Source organism: Oryzias latipes (assembly GCF_053564925.1).
Source record: "Oryzias latipes strain Hd-rR chromosome 1 unlocalized genomic scaffold, Olatipes_Hd-rR_3.1 chr1_Y_2".
Lineage (NCBI taxonomy): Eukaryota > Metazoa > Chordata > Actinopteri > Beloniformes > Adrianichthyidae > Oryzias > Oryzias latipes.
The window spans coordinates 3235-18074 of record NW_027616336.1 but is presented as its reverse complement, the minus strand read 5'-3'; the positions used below and the strand labels follow the sequence as shown (position 1 = coordinate 18074).

The 14840-nt window shown below is 44.1% G+C and overlaps 1 protein-coding gene and 1 long non-coding RNA gene across 3 annotated transcripts; one reads left to right on the top strand and one right to left on the bottom strand.

The window, feature by feature from the left end:
* Positions 1-5633: 5633 nt before the first annotated feature.
* Positions 5634-9644, bottom strand: LOC105354763 (uncharacterized). 2 transcript variants are annotated; one of them, XR_013654465.1, is made up of 3 exons: positions 8661-9644; positions 8353-8529; positions 5634-7209 (listed from the first exon to the last, which is right to left on the bottom strand). It is a non-coding gene; the product is annotated as an uncharacterized LOC105354763 (long non-coding RNA). The 2 variants fall into 2 exon arrangements; XR_909321.3 differs by having other exon boundaries at positions 8353-9644.
* A 135-nt stretch (positions 9645-9779) lies between these two features.
* Positions 9780-12646, top strand: LOC101160141 (keratin, type I cytoskeletal 19). Its single transcript, XM_011479392.2, has 8 exons — positions 9780-10507; positions 10790-10872; positions 10952-11108; positions 11183-11344; positions 11435-11560; positions 12029-12259; positions 12347-12360; positions 12444-12646. Exons 1-6 carry the CDS (start codon positions 10097-10099, stop codon positions 12251-12253), a joined length of 1164 nt encoding a protein of 387 aa, XP_011477694.1. The 5' UTR covers positions 9780-10096; the 3' UTR covers positions 12254-12259; positions 12347-12360; positions 12444-12646.
* Positions 12647-14840: the final 2194 nt, after the last annotated feature.

Genomic DNA, 14840 nt, shown 5'->3' with positions numbered 1-14840 from the left:
TAGGGAGAACACATCAATGTAAGGGTGGGGTCATCTAAGAAAGCACAAGGGTTAAACGGCAGTACTTGGGTCATACGTCTTAGATATCCTTCCACAAGCTTCTCACGAGATTTGGTAGGAATTTTGGCTCATTTCTCCTGACAGAACTGGTGGGACTGAGCCCAGTTTGTAGGTCGCCTTGCATGTACACACCTTTTCAGCTCTGATCATAAATGTTCCATGGGATTTACATCTGGGCTCTTGATAACCACTCCAAAAACACTGCCTTTGTTATCCTTAAGCCACTTTGTAATCACTTTGTCAGTGTGCTTCGGGTCATTGTCCATTTGGAAGATCCCTTTGGCCCAAACTTCAGCTTTCTGGCTGTTGTCTTCAGATGTCTTCAGCAAAACAAGCCCACAACATGATGCTACCACCCCCATGTTGGGATGGTGTTCCGAGGCCTGCAGGCTTCCCCCTTTTTCCTCCAAACATAACCATGGTCATTGTGGCCAAACAGACAAGTCTCCAAAAATTAAAGTCTTTATCCTTGTGTGCATTCACAAACTTTAATGTGGCTTTTCTATGTTTCTTTTGGAGTCATGGCTTCTTCCTGGCAGAGTAGCCTTTAAGCCCATGTCTGTACAGTTCCCCTTTTAACTCTTGATAAAGATACATTCTTAACATCTTCAGCCAGCATATTCACATCTTTTGCCTTCGTCCTTGGGTTGTTCTGAACATACATGATGAAAGTACGTTCATCTCTGGAAAACAGAACCCGTCTTCTTTCTGAGTGATACAATGACTGGACGTTCTCGCGTTTATACTTGCATACAATTGTCTGAAAAGATGAACGTGGCACCTTCTAGCATCTGGGAATTGCACCCAAGGATGAACCAGAGTTGTGCAAATTAACAATCGTCTTCCTTATATCTTTTCACTTTCCCATGATGTTTTACAAACAAGTAAGTATGTTTCAAATGTGCCCTAATATGTATCCAATTAACTCAAATGCTGTCAATAAGCGTATCAGAAGCTTCCAAAGAAATGACATCATCATCTTGGGCTTCCCAAATTGTTTAAAGGTATAGTGATCTTAGCGTATGTAAACTTTTTACTTTAATAAAAGTAATCAAAACTTGCCTAAAAAGACCCTAGTCTCATTTTTCTGACATTTAGCAAATAGAAATAATTTTGTTAATTGTAATTGACCTAAAACAGAAAAAGTTTACTTTTATGTCATGTTTGACGGTGAGAAAATAAGCATATTTGTGTTTTTATGCTGTGCACGTAAACTTCTGGTTTCAATTGTATGAAACACTTTTAAAAAAAAAGGACACACATTCAAAACTGACCATCATTTTTAATTTGAGTTCTGATAATCGAATCAATTTTTTTAACATTTTAATGCAAGCTTGTGTTTTCTGAGATCTGGCAAATAATCAGGGAAAACCAAAAAAGTGAATTTGCTCCTCTGGATTTTAAGGATTGAATCAGCCAAAGAAAAATAATACAGCAGATTTTGGAAGTTACATTCATATTTTTCTTATGGTAAAATACGTTTTTGCAGCAAAATAAAAACCCACAAAAGTGAGATCATTATGAAAAATCCATCACTTAAATATTAACCGTTATGGTGTTATTTTAGTTTCTCAGCCTCATGGGTCTGGGAACCTGCTAAAGTTTGGGCTTTTTCAAAACAACACCATTGAACAATTTTATGTTAAAATACTCAACAGAAGTTTACCAGTACTTAAATTCAATTACAAGTCATATGAGCAGCAAACATGGGTTAAATATTTCCTTTACCTTTGTTAGATCACGTTTATGAGTTAATGTGCAACTCATGTTTTAATGAAATGTAAAAAAGTTTCACAACTTTTGTTTTTTTTATTCATTTGATCTTCTTTAGACATATAGCCTAACTCATTCAGGTGAGTTTACATAACACAAGTTGAACACAAACAGTTACAATTTCAGTCTAAACTTACCAGTCCCATTCAATTGTTTTCTGTTTTCACCAGTCTACACAAACACTAGGGGCAGAGTTTTACTCTTTGTGTTGCACATCCTACACTTTCCCCATGTCCTATATATTGAGATATTCTTTTCATCTGGGGTCCACAGACTTTGCAACACTTCTTATTATTGAGCAGAATCTAGAATAATGAAAAGATCAGAAATGTTTCTCACACCTATTCCTTGCAAGACGTTGATGTCAGACATTTACTGGGGCAGCTGTGGATCAGCAGTAGGGCAATCAATCTTTGATCATCAAATTCAGGCTTGATTCCCAGCTTGCTGAATTTTCCTTGGGCAAGACACTGAACTCTACAATACCTCTAGTGATTATAGGTTGGTGCCAGTGTTTGGCAGAGGAGTGTGAATCTATGGGTGAATGGGACTGTGACCGTAAAAAGCTTTGGGTCTTTGAGGAAGGTATAAAAGTGCTGTACAAGTGTACACCATTTACTATTTTTACCAATGAACAGCATCACACACTAACTTCAGGTTTGGTAGATGTTGGTTCTGTAGGTTTGGAGATGGGGGACCAGCATTCTCCTAAATTCTCCACATGGGGGCAGCAGGAGCTGGCGTTCTAGTCCTGGTTATAAGAACAGCTCTGGTGGCTCATTTTTTGAGCAAGAAGACCATTTTTTGACATCCGTATTTCTTCACATGATTTCTGATGAGCTTGTTTTGGTCCTGGAGCTGGGTGTGGATGGACTGCTCCTAATGCTGGCTGCAGACAGGTTGCTCATCTTTGTTTTGGTAATCATTGGTGTTTAATCTCATCAAGTCATGGTCATTTTCAGAAATGAGATCTTTACATTCTAGAACATCCTCCCCAACTTCATCATCACGCTTGTCCAAAATCAATAGCAAGACCCTATCAGCAGATATTTTTTTGATCATCTTGATCCGTTGTGATAAGGAAACCAAATGAAAAATTCATGTAAGCAGTCTTACTTCCTTAAATTGCAGGTGGGATAGTGTATGAGGAAATAAAGTTTGGTTCCGACATGAGAGAGGGTAAAATGTGCTGGAATGGAAGAGCAGATGATGTTGGGAGTTGAATTTTCAATAATATTGCTACTTTGTGTGGGAGCAGGAGGGGCAGAAAAGACCATCAATTGCCCCAGAAAGGGGGAAAACAGTGTGCAAACACAGGACATTCACTTTTCACCCTTTTTTCAGCTCAAAAAACACGATAAATGTAATATCAATGCATGGGTGAGCGTGCAGTAACACGCGTAATCACGTTCTTCACAGCAAATGAGCCATATCTTAAGAAATTCAAGTTGAAAACTTTTGTTGTTGTTTCATATTTCTTTTGATGAAAACTGAAAACAGGTCCCTCTGCCCTGAACACAATTCAAGGGTTAAAAAAGTGGGAGTCAGAGAGATTATATGTAAAAAGTCACAACTTAAGCTGCAACAACCAAAAAAGTCTGGTTTTAAAGACTGTAAAAGAGTTAACCTTAGCTGAAAGGAAAACATTGTTTGAGCTGCAGTTGTTCCAGCTGATGACTCACTGGTGGAGAACCCCCCTCCCTGGCTGTAATCACTGTGTTCTCCATGTACAGTCAATGGCTGTAGTCAGTGAGGTGATCACTAGATGGAGCCAGGGCACTTCCTGAGATCTCTCCCTACAGAAATGGGGACCCCACGCAGAAGCACTGTGTCAAAGGTGAGCCGTGGCCGACCTACCATTCATGAACTGCTTCTATACAATGAAAATATAAATCCTGCAGTGATGGAGCTTTAAAAACTGAACCAAGTTCTCCTCTGTCCACCTGATGGCGTCTTCACTTGGTTCAAAATGCCTCATGTGTGACTCATTCAGGATGGATATTGTTCTGGAAGCAGAGCCCCACATGGATTGAGCTCAAAATCAGCCACAGAAAGCCCCCTCCCAAGAACATGTCAGAATGTGTGTGGGTCCAAGGCGTTTGCCAGAGTTTCTCAGTCCGCAGCCAAGCAGGACGGGAACATGTCTGCGGAGGGGTGTGGCACTTTTGCAGGAGGCTCTGCTCCACATGTGTGAGTCAGAGTTTCTGTGCACAGACGTGCACACTCTGCTGTTTGTGCAAACTTGGATCTGCACATTTGAACAAAAGGATCGTGGAAGTAAAACTGGCAGAAATACAGACAGTAATGAGCACAACTGCTGTGCACTGTTTTACAAAAGCCAGTTTCTTGCAGTTACAATGCAGTTCTTGTCCTCCAGATCATGCAGGAGGTCACGACCTTGATGTACTTCACTCAGGACTTCAGGACACCAGCAGCAGTTCTGCAGCAAAGCTTAAGATGATCCTCCTGAACGCAAGGCTACTCCCATTCCTGCTGCTGGGCAGAACCTTTCAGCCCTCAAACAAAGACCTGAGCAGCCTAGGTCCTTCTGCGTTGACAGCTTTTATTGTTTCCATCAATCCAAGCGGCTTGTGTGCAGTCAGGCTGCAGACGTGCTGTTTTTCCCAAAGGACCCAGGGCAACAGGACGTTTGTTAAGAGTCCTTGGCTCTGATCTGCCCAGGTTCTTTCCTGGTTCTGGGTTTGCTGGTGGTTACCGGCACAGGACGCAGGCGTGCAGTATTATTTCAATGCAATCTGTTGGTTTCGGTTAAAGCTCAGAAATAAGAATGAGTCATCTCATATACTTTTTGGCACCTCGAGGTTTGAACCCTGAGAAGCTTTTTCTGTCTGAGGATTTCTTGTTCTTCTATCTGCTTTTCTCAGAAGCTTCAATCCTTCAAACCCATTTTATTGCAAAGAACTTTTGACTGAAGTTTAAACTTTTGATAGATTAGTAGACATCAGCCTGTTTTACTTCTCCTTATCTTTATAAAAACTACATCTCAGTTCTCTTTCTTTTTGATCCAGGGCTTTCTTAAAGATTTTTTCGGCTAATCCAGAATTTTTTCTAACAGTAACATCTGTTGCACATCTGACCAAATTCTTCTCTTTCTTTAGCCTGCCCTGTTTATCTCTCATTTTCAGTGATTATTAAGTTTTTGCATGAATGAACCGCTTGCCTTTGTTTAGGCTCTTCATCTAATTATGCATTAAGTAATTCAATTTAATTTCACTCCTCTTCATATTCCTCAAGACTTCAGCATTTCAGGGAGCAACATTCACAGACACTTTTGCAGGAATTTCAGTTTTTCTCCTCATTTCTGTCACATTTGTCTGACACTTGCTCATCTTTTCTGAGGAAGCGTCCTCTGTCTCTGCTGTGATTGATGTTTGTCTGTGAATCCTGACAAAGCTGCAGAGCTGAAGTCCTCATCAGTCATGGAGAGAAGGTTTGAATGCGTCATCCATGACAGCATCCAGGCATACACAGAGCTGCCAGAGTGAAACCTACTATCAAAGGTGCACTGATCTGATGCTATGAAGCAGCACCATGAGTCACCTTTTGAAGAAAGGAGGTGTCCGAGTGATGACAGCTGCCCGACGCGCCCCTCCCACTGAGGAGAATTAGGGCTGTGGTAGCTCTTCAGGACCTCTAGGCCTCAGACAATAAGACTGAGGGTTAGCTATGACACATACACTGCAAGTTGCCATGCTGCAAACAGATGCTGGATTATTTAGTCTCCATGGTAACCAAGTGCTGCAAACACAGCTGAAACCACTTTTTGATCAACTTCAGCGGATTTTTAAATGATTTTATGTTTGTTCACAGAAGGGTTCTGCTGTACGTCTCTGAATATCTTGCTCAAACTGTTTGATTTGTTGTTTTGGAAAAAAAAAAAAAGTTTTACAAACAGACGAACTCAGAGGTGTTGATTTTGGCCCCAAAGTGTGACTGAATGGATTTACGAAAAGATGCTGAAGGAGTGGAAATTTCATCAGCTCTTTCCTGGGTCTTCAGTTTGTCCTCCCATCCTTCACCACGGGGGTGGGGGGTGGGATCAGGACCGACCGGCAAACTGAACTGCAGGAACCTGTTGAGTCTCCTGCTACTGCTGCACATACAGGGGATCGGGCGTCATCTTCCCCACGCTTGTGAGCGCAGCAGATTCCTCAGATCTGGAGTCAAAGCAAAAACTAAATGTGATCCAAAGCACTTCAACTCCTCCTGCACCTCATGATAAAAGTCTCTTCAGGGTTTTATCTTCATTCTGGCTTCAGTGGATGTGGCTGAATGTTTTCTCTGCTGAGTCATCCAGTTAATTCCTCCTAAGGGTTTATAGAAAAATGGATAAAGGGTGAATGGGGACACCTGAAGATCTTTGTGAAGCAAAAACTGCTTTCGCAGGCTAATAGGATTTCTTGAGCTGCAGGTATTGTGTGATTTGTGTTTATTTAAAGGTTTGGCATCTGAACGTTTCACAATCTCTGTTTGCTTTGGAGTAAATGTTCAATATTATGGACTTTGCTGTAAACCCTGCTGAGCTGCGCCTGAACCTGCTTCCTCGCTCACAGCAGTAATTAATGCTGCACTGAAAACAGGCATTAATGTGTGAAATCAGAAGAAGGAGGCTTGGCTGGTGAGTCATAGACAGAGTTGGGGAAACAAAGAGCCAACCCACGCAATCACTTTGCTCTAGTCCAACTTCATGGCATCTCCTTGAGACATTGGGCTGCAGCTGCCACTCCTTCTCTGGACCACTCAACTCACAGCACGATGTGATAGAGAAAGCCCTTTTGGGAGTGAAGGTGCTTCATGGATGATGGGTCAGAAAAGTCTTAAAGCTCTCATGAGACGGTTTACAGGGAGTGTCTTGCCGCTGTCCTGGAGGAGTCCAGCAGAGATTATACACATTAAGCATGATGAAGGGTTACACTAACAACTGTGACCTGCGCTTCACTCCGACAGTCTGGAGCACCCAGAACTTTCCTGAACAAACCTCAGGGGACTCCGCCGTTTCTCACATCCAAACAAAGGATGCTGTTATAAAGAAGACACCTCAAACAGCAGTCACACCCTTGATTTTCAGACTGTGGAGCGTGTGCAGACCCATCCGGACCATGAACGCCTATGTGTGTCACAGGATTAGCTTCTGAATCGTCTCAGCTCCATTGTTTTACATTTTGAAATGGAGCCACATGGTGAAGAGCTACCAAAGCCCTGGAGATGTTTGAATATCTGGAACGACGACCTTCAAGGGGATGTATTGGGCACCAGGAGGAGACCCCCAGTAGAGCCCGGACGCCCTGGAGAGAAACCTCTCAGCTCCTGGAGGAGGTGCCTGAGACAGATCTTGGGGTTTCCTCCTTTAGCATCCTGTTGAAGTAAAAGCTGTGAGATGAATGGATGGTACATAAATGGTAAATGGCGTATACTTATATAGCGCTTTTCTACCTACATGGCCCAAATCACTTAACATTCACAGACACATTCACCCAGTCACACACACATTCACACACTGGTGGTGGCTCTGCTGCCGAACACAGGTGCCCGCTTACCACCAGAGGCAAGGTGGGGTTCAATGTCTTGCCGAAGGACGCATTGACTCATGGGCATGCAAGGCGGGAATTGAACCTGCAATATTACGATCGTGGGTCGACCGCCCTACCGCTGCACCACGACCGCCCCAAAGATAAAGATAAAGATCTGAAGACATTGGGATCAGTTTCATAGATCTTTGCAGGGAATGCCTCAGTAATTTGAAACAACTTGGCATTTCCTGCTTCCTGCAGCTCACCTCTCCTTCGGGGCACATCAGCATGTCAGCTGAAACAAAGATGATCATCGCTTTGGCAAAAACAGAGCATTCTCTCCACTCTAGCTGCAGGTGAAACTATGACAAACATCCAGAACAGCCTGCCATGAAAACCCCGCTCTGCATCACCTCTGAGAACAGTCACGGAAAAAACATCCCCACTATATGCAGTCTCTGTTTACAACAATAGACGCGCACAGTTGTATGGTTATTATCAGTAAACAAGTCCTTCAAGGGCAACCAAATGTCTTAAAAAATGTGGAAATCCCAGTTTCAGAGTCAACCTTTGGCCACAGTCAGAAACTTTGGAGGGTTTCTACATACTACTTTCCTATAATACATTATGCACATCTTAGATGCATAAAGTACTTGATTGATATTAAACAAGTTCAAAGGTTTAGAACAGGTGTGTCCAAAGTCCGGAAAGATAGTGGTGCCACAGGTTTACGACGTCTTAAAACGTAATTACCAACCACAATTGGGAAATTGTACACCTTGTGGGCCGCATTGGGCCCACATTTAAACATCCAATGGCCCATAGTCTCCTTTCATAAAATCAATGATTTATGGCCCCAGCATTTCCAAAGAACAATCAAAAATTTCTTGACTGTAGTTGAATAAATTACGTTCTACGCCATTGGCAGTAATTTAGGTAAAAGCGTATTTAGATCTATGGTAAATTGTGTACTTTTGCACTTTACTACCTTACTTGAAGGTCTTCACACATTCAAACACTGATGCTGTCTCCACTGCCAAACACTGGCTCCGCCTATCACCACCAGGAGTGATGTGGGGTTTAGTTGCCCAAGGACGCTTCAGCACGTGGGTAAGCAGGGTGGTAGCTGAGCCTGCGATCTGCCGTTTAGAGGTTGACCGCTCTTCTACGTTAGGAAAAGAAAAGTAAGCCATTGCAATAAAACGTTCATTGAATAGTTCACTTGCATTGAATGTCATTGTAATAGTTCAAAGAATGTCAGGCCGAATGGTTGGCCCTCAAACATTTTCGTCTCACCAAATCTGGTCCTCTTTGGTTTATAGACAAAGTGGTCAAATGTGGAGGCTCCTATTGTTGCAGATCCTGGATTTAATATGTTGCTTCCTTAAATGAAAAACCTAAAAACGTAATTGAACGTCGATCCTCTATCTATAACATACAAACAATCACTTGAGAATCCATAAGAAAAATGCAGGAGTCGCTGTGTTCAGAAGAAGACACAGAATCCTATCAACAATGGAAATGTCATCATCTGCTTTATCAATCAATAAAATGCAGTGAATGAACCAAAGAGAAATCTAAATCGATCATGGAATGACTTTTCTTCCTTTGGAGTAGAGGACTTGGGCGGGATTGGACCCACCTCCTCCAGCGTTAAAAGTACAGCAGCATGGATGGAACAGATCTCTGATCCTCGGAGCACAAACCAGATTGTTTTTCTTCTCAAAGTGAGGCCATCGCACAAACAACGGTTTGTCTCCATGCAAGTGTGTGCAGCTTTGGGGGGAGTTGAGCAGCAAACTTTGCTGGCAGCTCCAAAGGAGAATGACTTCACTTCTTCCTGACGAGGCAGCCCTCCCCCCGCAGCCGATGCCAGATGTTTCTGTGCAAAGAACCAGGCTGAGATAAGCTCCACACACTAACACACATCAGGTCAAGACCAACACATGTGAGACGGGATGTTGTGTGATTTCCTGAACAATGAAGGGGGGTGAATGATAATGTGTGGATAACATCACATGTTTGTGGTTCGAGGCTGCAAAGCCTGCAAGTATCCAGTCGGCTATGTGAGCTCTGACCACATACAGACAAAATGATTGAATTTAAACAGAGCTGATAACAAGAATCCATCCTGGCTCCTAAAGAATTCCTGAGAGGGCCTCTGACTGCTCAGACTATCAGAACGCATTTAAACTCAGCTGGACAAACAAAGTGAAATAATACACCTGGGAGGTTTAAACCGTAACTGTGGATATTATCAGGATGAAACATGCCGCTCACACTGACTATTGACTAACGGAGGGGCAACAAAACAATAAATCTACCCTTCCTTTTCTCGCACTGAGCTGCCAAGTGACTGGCATGATCAGGACAATACCTGCAGGTATTTCTGAGCACACGTTACAGTTGCTTGTGCTCACATTCTACAAGGAATCATCAGGGTGCCCATGAAGATTCTCCTCTGATCTGCTCACATTCCTCACCACTTTCCTCACAGGGGTGGAAAATAACCAAATCCCAGAGCTTAAAAGAAAACAAATGACGGTTTTGCACAGCCTGAGCCTTGACTGCAGAAACTTCCTCCTCCTCCCCACGTTCAGAGCCCGCCCCACATTCAAAGCTATTTTAACGGCCGTCCTCCCTCCATCAAACTCCACAGTCCTGCAACAGTCCACAGCTGTGAAACACTCGTCTCCTCGTCTTCTCCTCTGACAAGCAGAAAGTCAGCCGCCATGTACAACAGGAGCATCGCCAGCGGTCCTGGGCTCACCATCACCAGGCAGAGCCGCAGCTACACTTCAAGCGCTGCTCCCCACAAAGCTCACAGCGTGTCCGGTCTCAGCTTCATGGGAGGCTCCCGCATCTCATCTGCCACCGGGCGTACCGTCTCCTCTTCCTTTGGAATGGGTGGAGGGTTTGACCTGTCCAACGCCATGGACCAGAGCTCCGTGCACCTGAACGAAAAGGCCACCATGCAGAACCTGAACGACCGTCTGGCTTCCTACCTGGACAAGGTTCGCAGTCTGGAGGCGGCCAATGCCAAGCTGGAGAAGCAGATCAAAGAGTACTATGAGCAGAAGGGCCCGGCAGCACAGAGGGACTACAGCAACTACTGGGCCATCATCAATGACCTGAAAGACAAGGTATGGTCTGTGCCTCTGCCACCTGCAAATGTTTGCCGTTCCTGTCAATGATTTCCAGACAACACTTTTTTAAAGTGAACATATCTGTGTTTTCTTTGCGGCTGAAAGATTCCACAAATGAACCACAAATATTCAGCATGACAGCTTAACAGGAGGAAGTCAAACGTGCCCTAAGGACACAATTCAGTTGATGTAACAGAAACATCTGAAGTTGTGTAAACAGTCATCAAAGCGTGCCGCTCTGCACATGCCTGACACTAACTAACCCCATCCCCGCTGCAGATCAACGGTGCCACCGTCCAAAATGCCAACATCCTGCTGCAGATCGACAACTCCAAACTGGCTGCTGATGACTTCAAAACCAAGTAAGCACTGATTCAGAGGGCCTTCATGCAGGCTCTAGCGGGCAGTTGTCTAACATCAGGCCTCTTCCTAACTTACCAGGTTTGAGCACGAGCTCATGATGCGACAGTCAGTTGAGGCTGACATCGCTAACCTCCGCCGCCTGCTGGACCAGACCACCTTGACAAAGGCTGACCTGGAAATGCAGATCGAAGGTCTGCAGGATGAGCTGGCCTACCTGAAGAAGAACCACGAGGAGGTCAGTGATGTGACACCTGGTTTTTATAGTCTCTGCAAACAGACACCAATGCTGACGTCCCCTGATGTTTGCAGGAACTGGCAGCCATGCGCTCTCAGCTCACGGGCACAGTCAACGTGGAGGTGGACGCTGCACCTCAGCAGGACCTGAACAAAGTCATGGAGGAGATCCGTGCACAGTATGAGGCCATCACAGACAAACACCGCCGCGACCAAGAAGCCTGGTTCACTGAGAAGGTAACAGGAGTTCCTCTGTCAGCAGGCCAACCTGTCATCACACGTATAATCATACAGACCTCTCACTCTGTCTTCTTTTCTAAATTCTAGTCATCAGCTCTCAGCAAAGAGGTGGCCGTTAGCACAGAAGTAATCCAGACATCCAAGACAGAGATCAATGACCTGAGGCGCACACTCCAGGGCCTGGAGATCGAGCTGCAGTCCCAGCTCAGCATGGTAAAGACAAACGTTTGTTTTAAAATCTTTCCTTATATGACCAAAATCCCCAGATCGCCCAGAACAGAGGGCGAGGAGCGAAGGGGAGGATGGGAAAGAGAGGCAATCCTTAAGGAATGAAGGGAGGATGGAAGGTGGGAGGGAGACACTTTGTTCTGGGAAACATTTCACAGACATCTGCCTGAACTCTGGAAGTCATAAAAAAGCTGGAGGAATGAGAGGCTGTTTCTGGTTGGGGTTTGGGTGCCCAGCTGCAGTCAGTCATTCAGCAGGAGCCTCCCACTGCCATTGTGTCACTGAGGAGGAGAGGCAAAGGGACACTTACCTTCAGAGCCAGCTCTCTTTGTTCTCTTACAAAACAGGAGAAAATGCAAAGCAAACAAACCGAGTGACATACTGCATCCAGGGTGGGGCGCGCTGAGCGCAGCTGCAGGATCAGTGATCCACAGCTTTTCTTTACCCCAACAGAAAGGTGCTCTTGAAAACACGTTGGCAGAGACAGAGGGCCGGTTCAGCGCCATGCTTAGCGGCTACCAGAACACAATCAACATGCTTGAATGCGAACTAGGCCAAGTGCGCGGCAGCATTGAGCACCAGGGCCAGGAGTACAAGATGCTGCTGGACATCAAGACCAGGCTGGAGCAGGAGATCGCAACCTACAGGAGACTGCTGGAGACTGAGGAGGCCAGATAGACAAAGGTGCACACAATCACAAACGTTCAAGTAGAAATACATGATTTGATCCTCTTTGACTCATCTTTGTCATCTCTTCTTCTCTCCTTTTAGATAAATGACTGCAGGTAAGTTGGTTTATTTGAGGAAAAGTTCACAGGAGGAACTTGAAGAATTGTGCTCAACCAGTTTCCTCCCTGCCTCTTAACAGGAGGCTTCAATGACACATTCACAACCACCACTGTGCCCACGTCCAGCCAAGAAGTCCAACATGCAGGCCAGAAACCAGAGGAGACCAAAAGGCTCGTTTTCCCAACATCTGCTGTCATGAGAAGAAGAGCTGATGTGCGGCGCTGTGTGTGTGTTCATGTTTGTGTGATCTGCCAAAGAAAATAAACCTGCTGGTGAAGATAAGACCTGTGTTGTTCTAACTTCACTGTTCTCCCACGACTTCCAATTCTTTTTCCATGACCTCACTTTGTTTGTGTGGTCTCCATGGTAACGTCCTCAGATCGGGAGGCGGGACATGGGGCCGAGGAAATAAATCTTATGAAACAAGGCTGCTTGTCAGGAAAAGCGCGAACAATGGCTGCGAGTGTGGAAAGCATGAGGGTCCAGAGGAAAGGCTGCTCTGAGACAAGCGCTCCAAAGTCAGGGAGAAAGAGAACTTAACCCAGGTGACCAAAAACAGAAAACGACCTCAGTGTTTGTCCATAGAGCCTTTTCAAACAAGACACACCCAAATCTTTGCTCTGGATGGGTTCCAAAAGTCCACATTTGAGTAACTGCGGTCGCCTGGTAACCAAACACTGAAGGACAAAGTGAGGCCAAACACAGCCACGAACAAAGAGGGTCATTATGGAAATTGGTGCGCCGGTGTCTTGCTTCATCTATGAACTCAGTGCCAAATGATCGAAGTGTCACTCGGGGTGGGGCTGCTTATTTGCAGACAACTCCCAGCAATGCTCTGCCAGTGGATCACAATGGTGTGACGATGGTTTGAAGGGCAAACGTTGATTTCCATCCTCACAAGTGTTTGGGACCATTTTAAAGCTGCTCTTCTACAATCCTGAACTGATAACAACATGCAAAGCAGCCCCTGGTCTGTCGGCAGACAGTTGGACAGGACAATTCAAAGCAGAAGCCATAAAGATGTTTAAATATTGGACCTGGAGTTTTAAATTTTAACTAGATCTCTCAGAGATCAAGTTCTGTCTTTTTTAACAGCTTCCTGCTATTAGAAAGTGACATGCTTTCTGTCCACTGAACACCAAGTCCCTGTTATCCAAAGTTTCAGCTGTGACGAAACACTTTGGACTTTTGTGCTACACGAGAATACTCAAAGTTTACACTAAAATACGTTTATGTAATGTAAGAAAGAGCTTTTCAGTGTTTGTTTTGGACTGGTGGCATCAGGGATGGCGGACCCAAAATGCAGAAGATGTGGACTTGTGGAGGGAAACCTCCACAACCAAAGGAACTTCACCAAAACAAAACATTAAAAAACAAAGAACTGAACCTTGACGGGACTGAGCAATAACTGGAATCATAGGATGTATAAAGATGAGAATGTGGAATGCAGTTTAAAAAACCAAAAACAACAAACAACCTACGGCAAGTTTACATAGACTTAATTGAAAAAAAGTGTTGAAGAATAGAGAAGAAAAACTGTCATCACCTTTCTCTGTCATTCACAGCTCTGCATCTACACCATTTGTATTTCTTAAGATTTTCCATCTTGAAAGAAGCAGAAAACTTTAACCCTTGTGCTATCTTAGATGACCCCACCATTGCATTGACATGTTCTCCCTACCATGACAAAGGTGCATAAAGGTGGAAAGATTTCATGTAATCCATGGACACCAGTGAAGATCACAAATCATTGAAGAAAAAAGGTTCAGTTCACTGTCTAGTGGATCTAGATGACCCAACTCCCAACGTTAAAGTGCCTAGGATAGAACAAGGGTTAAAACTGAGGTGATAAAATATTTAAACATTTAATTTAGTTATGACAAACAGACTTAACAAGCAAAGGAGACACACCCATCCCTTTATCCATCCACCCTCCTGAGCCCTGAGTCATGTTTGGACCGTTGACATTAGGTGTTGAGCTTTTGATGAGACTTGTCTGCATTCAAACAACTGTACACATTTATATCAGTCCATTGTATTTTACTTATTTTCTTATTTGGATTTTTAATATTTCCAAATTCTTTACCTTTAAACTTTGAGCCAGAAGCAAAAACATAGAACAATTATTTCATCACTAGGGATTTAATTCACAAACTCACATCTTTCTGCAGGGCGGATGAATGCTGTCACAGGCCTGAGGGATGATAAAATAGAAACAATACAATCCAAAAAACAGAGTTTACATGAAAAAAACTGGGTGTTTGGGCATGTGTGTGTGAGTCAGATGTTTGATAGCTGCTGGTGTGTTGGTTGGATCTTGTGTGTCTGTGTTGAATGGATTGGTGGATTCCTCTGGGACATGGCTGCATCATCCATGCCTTCACTTATCGCCGCTACCTCTTTAGAGATTTCTGTGGCCTGGTTATTATCATTTCTCTGACGGGAATGTCTGAATAACCCTTGTGCTGTCCTATGA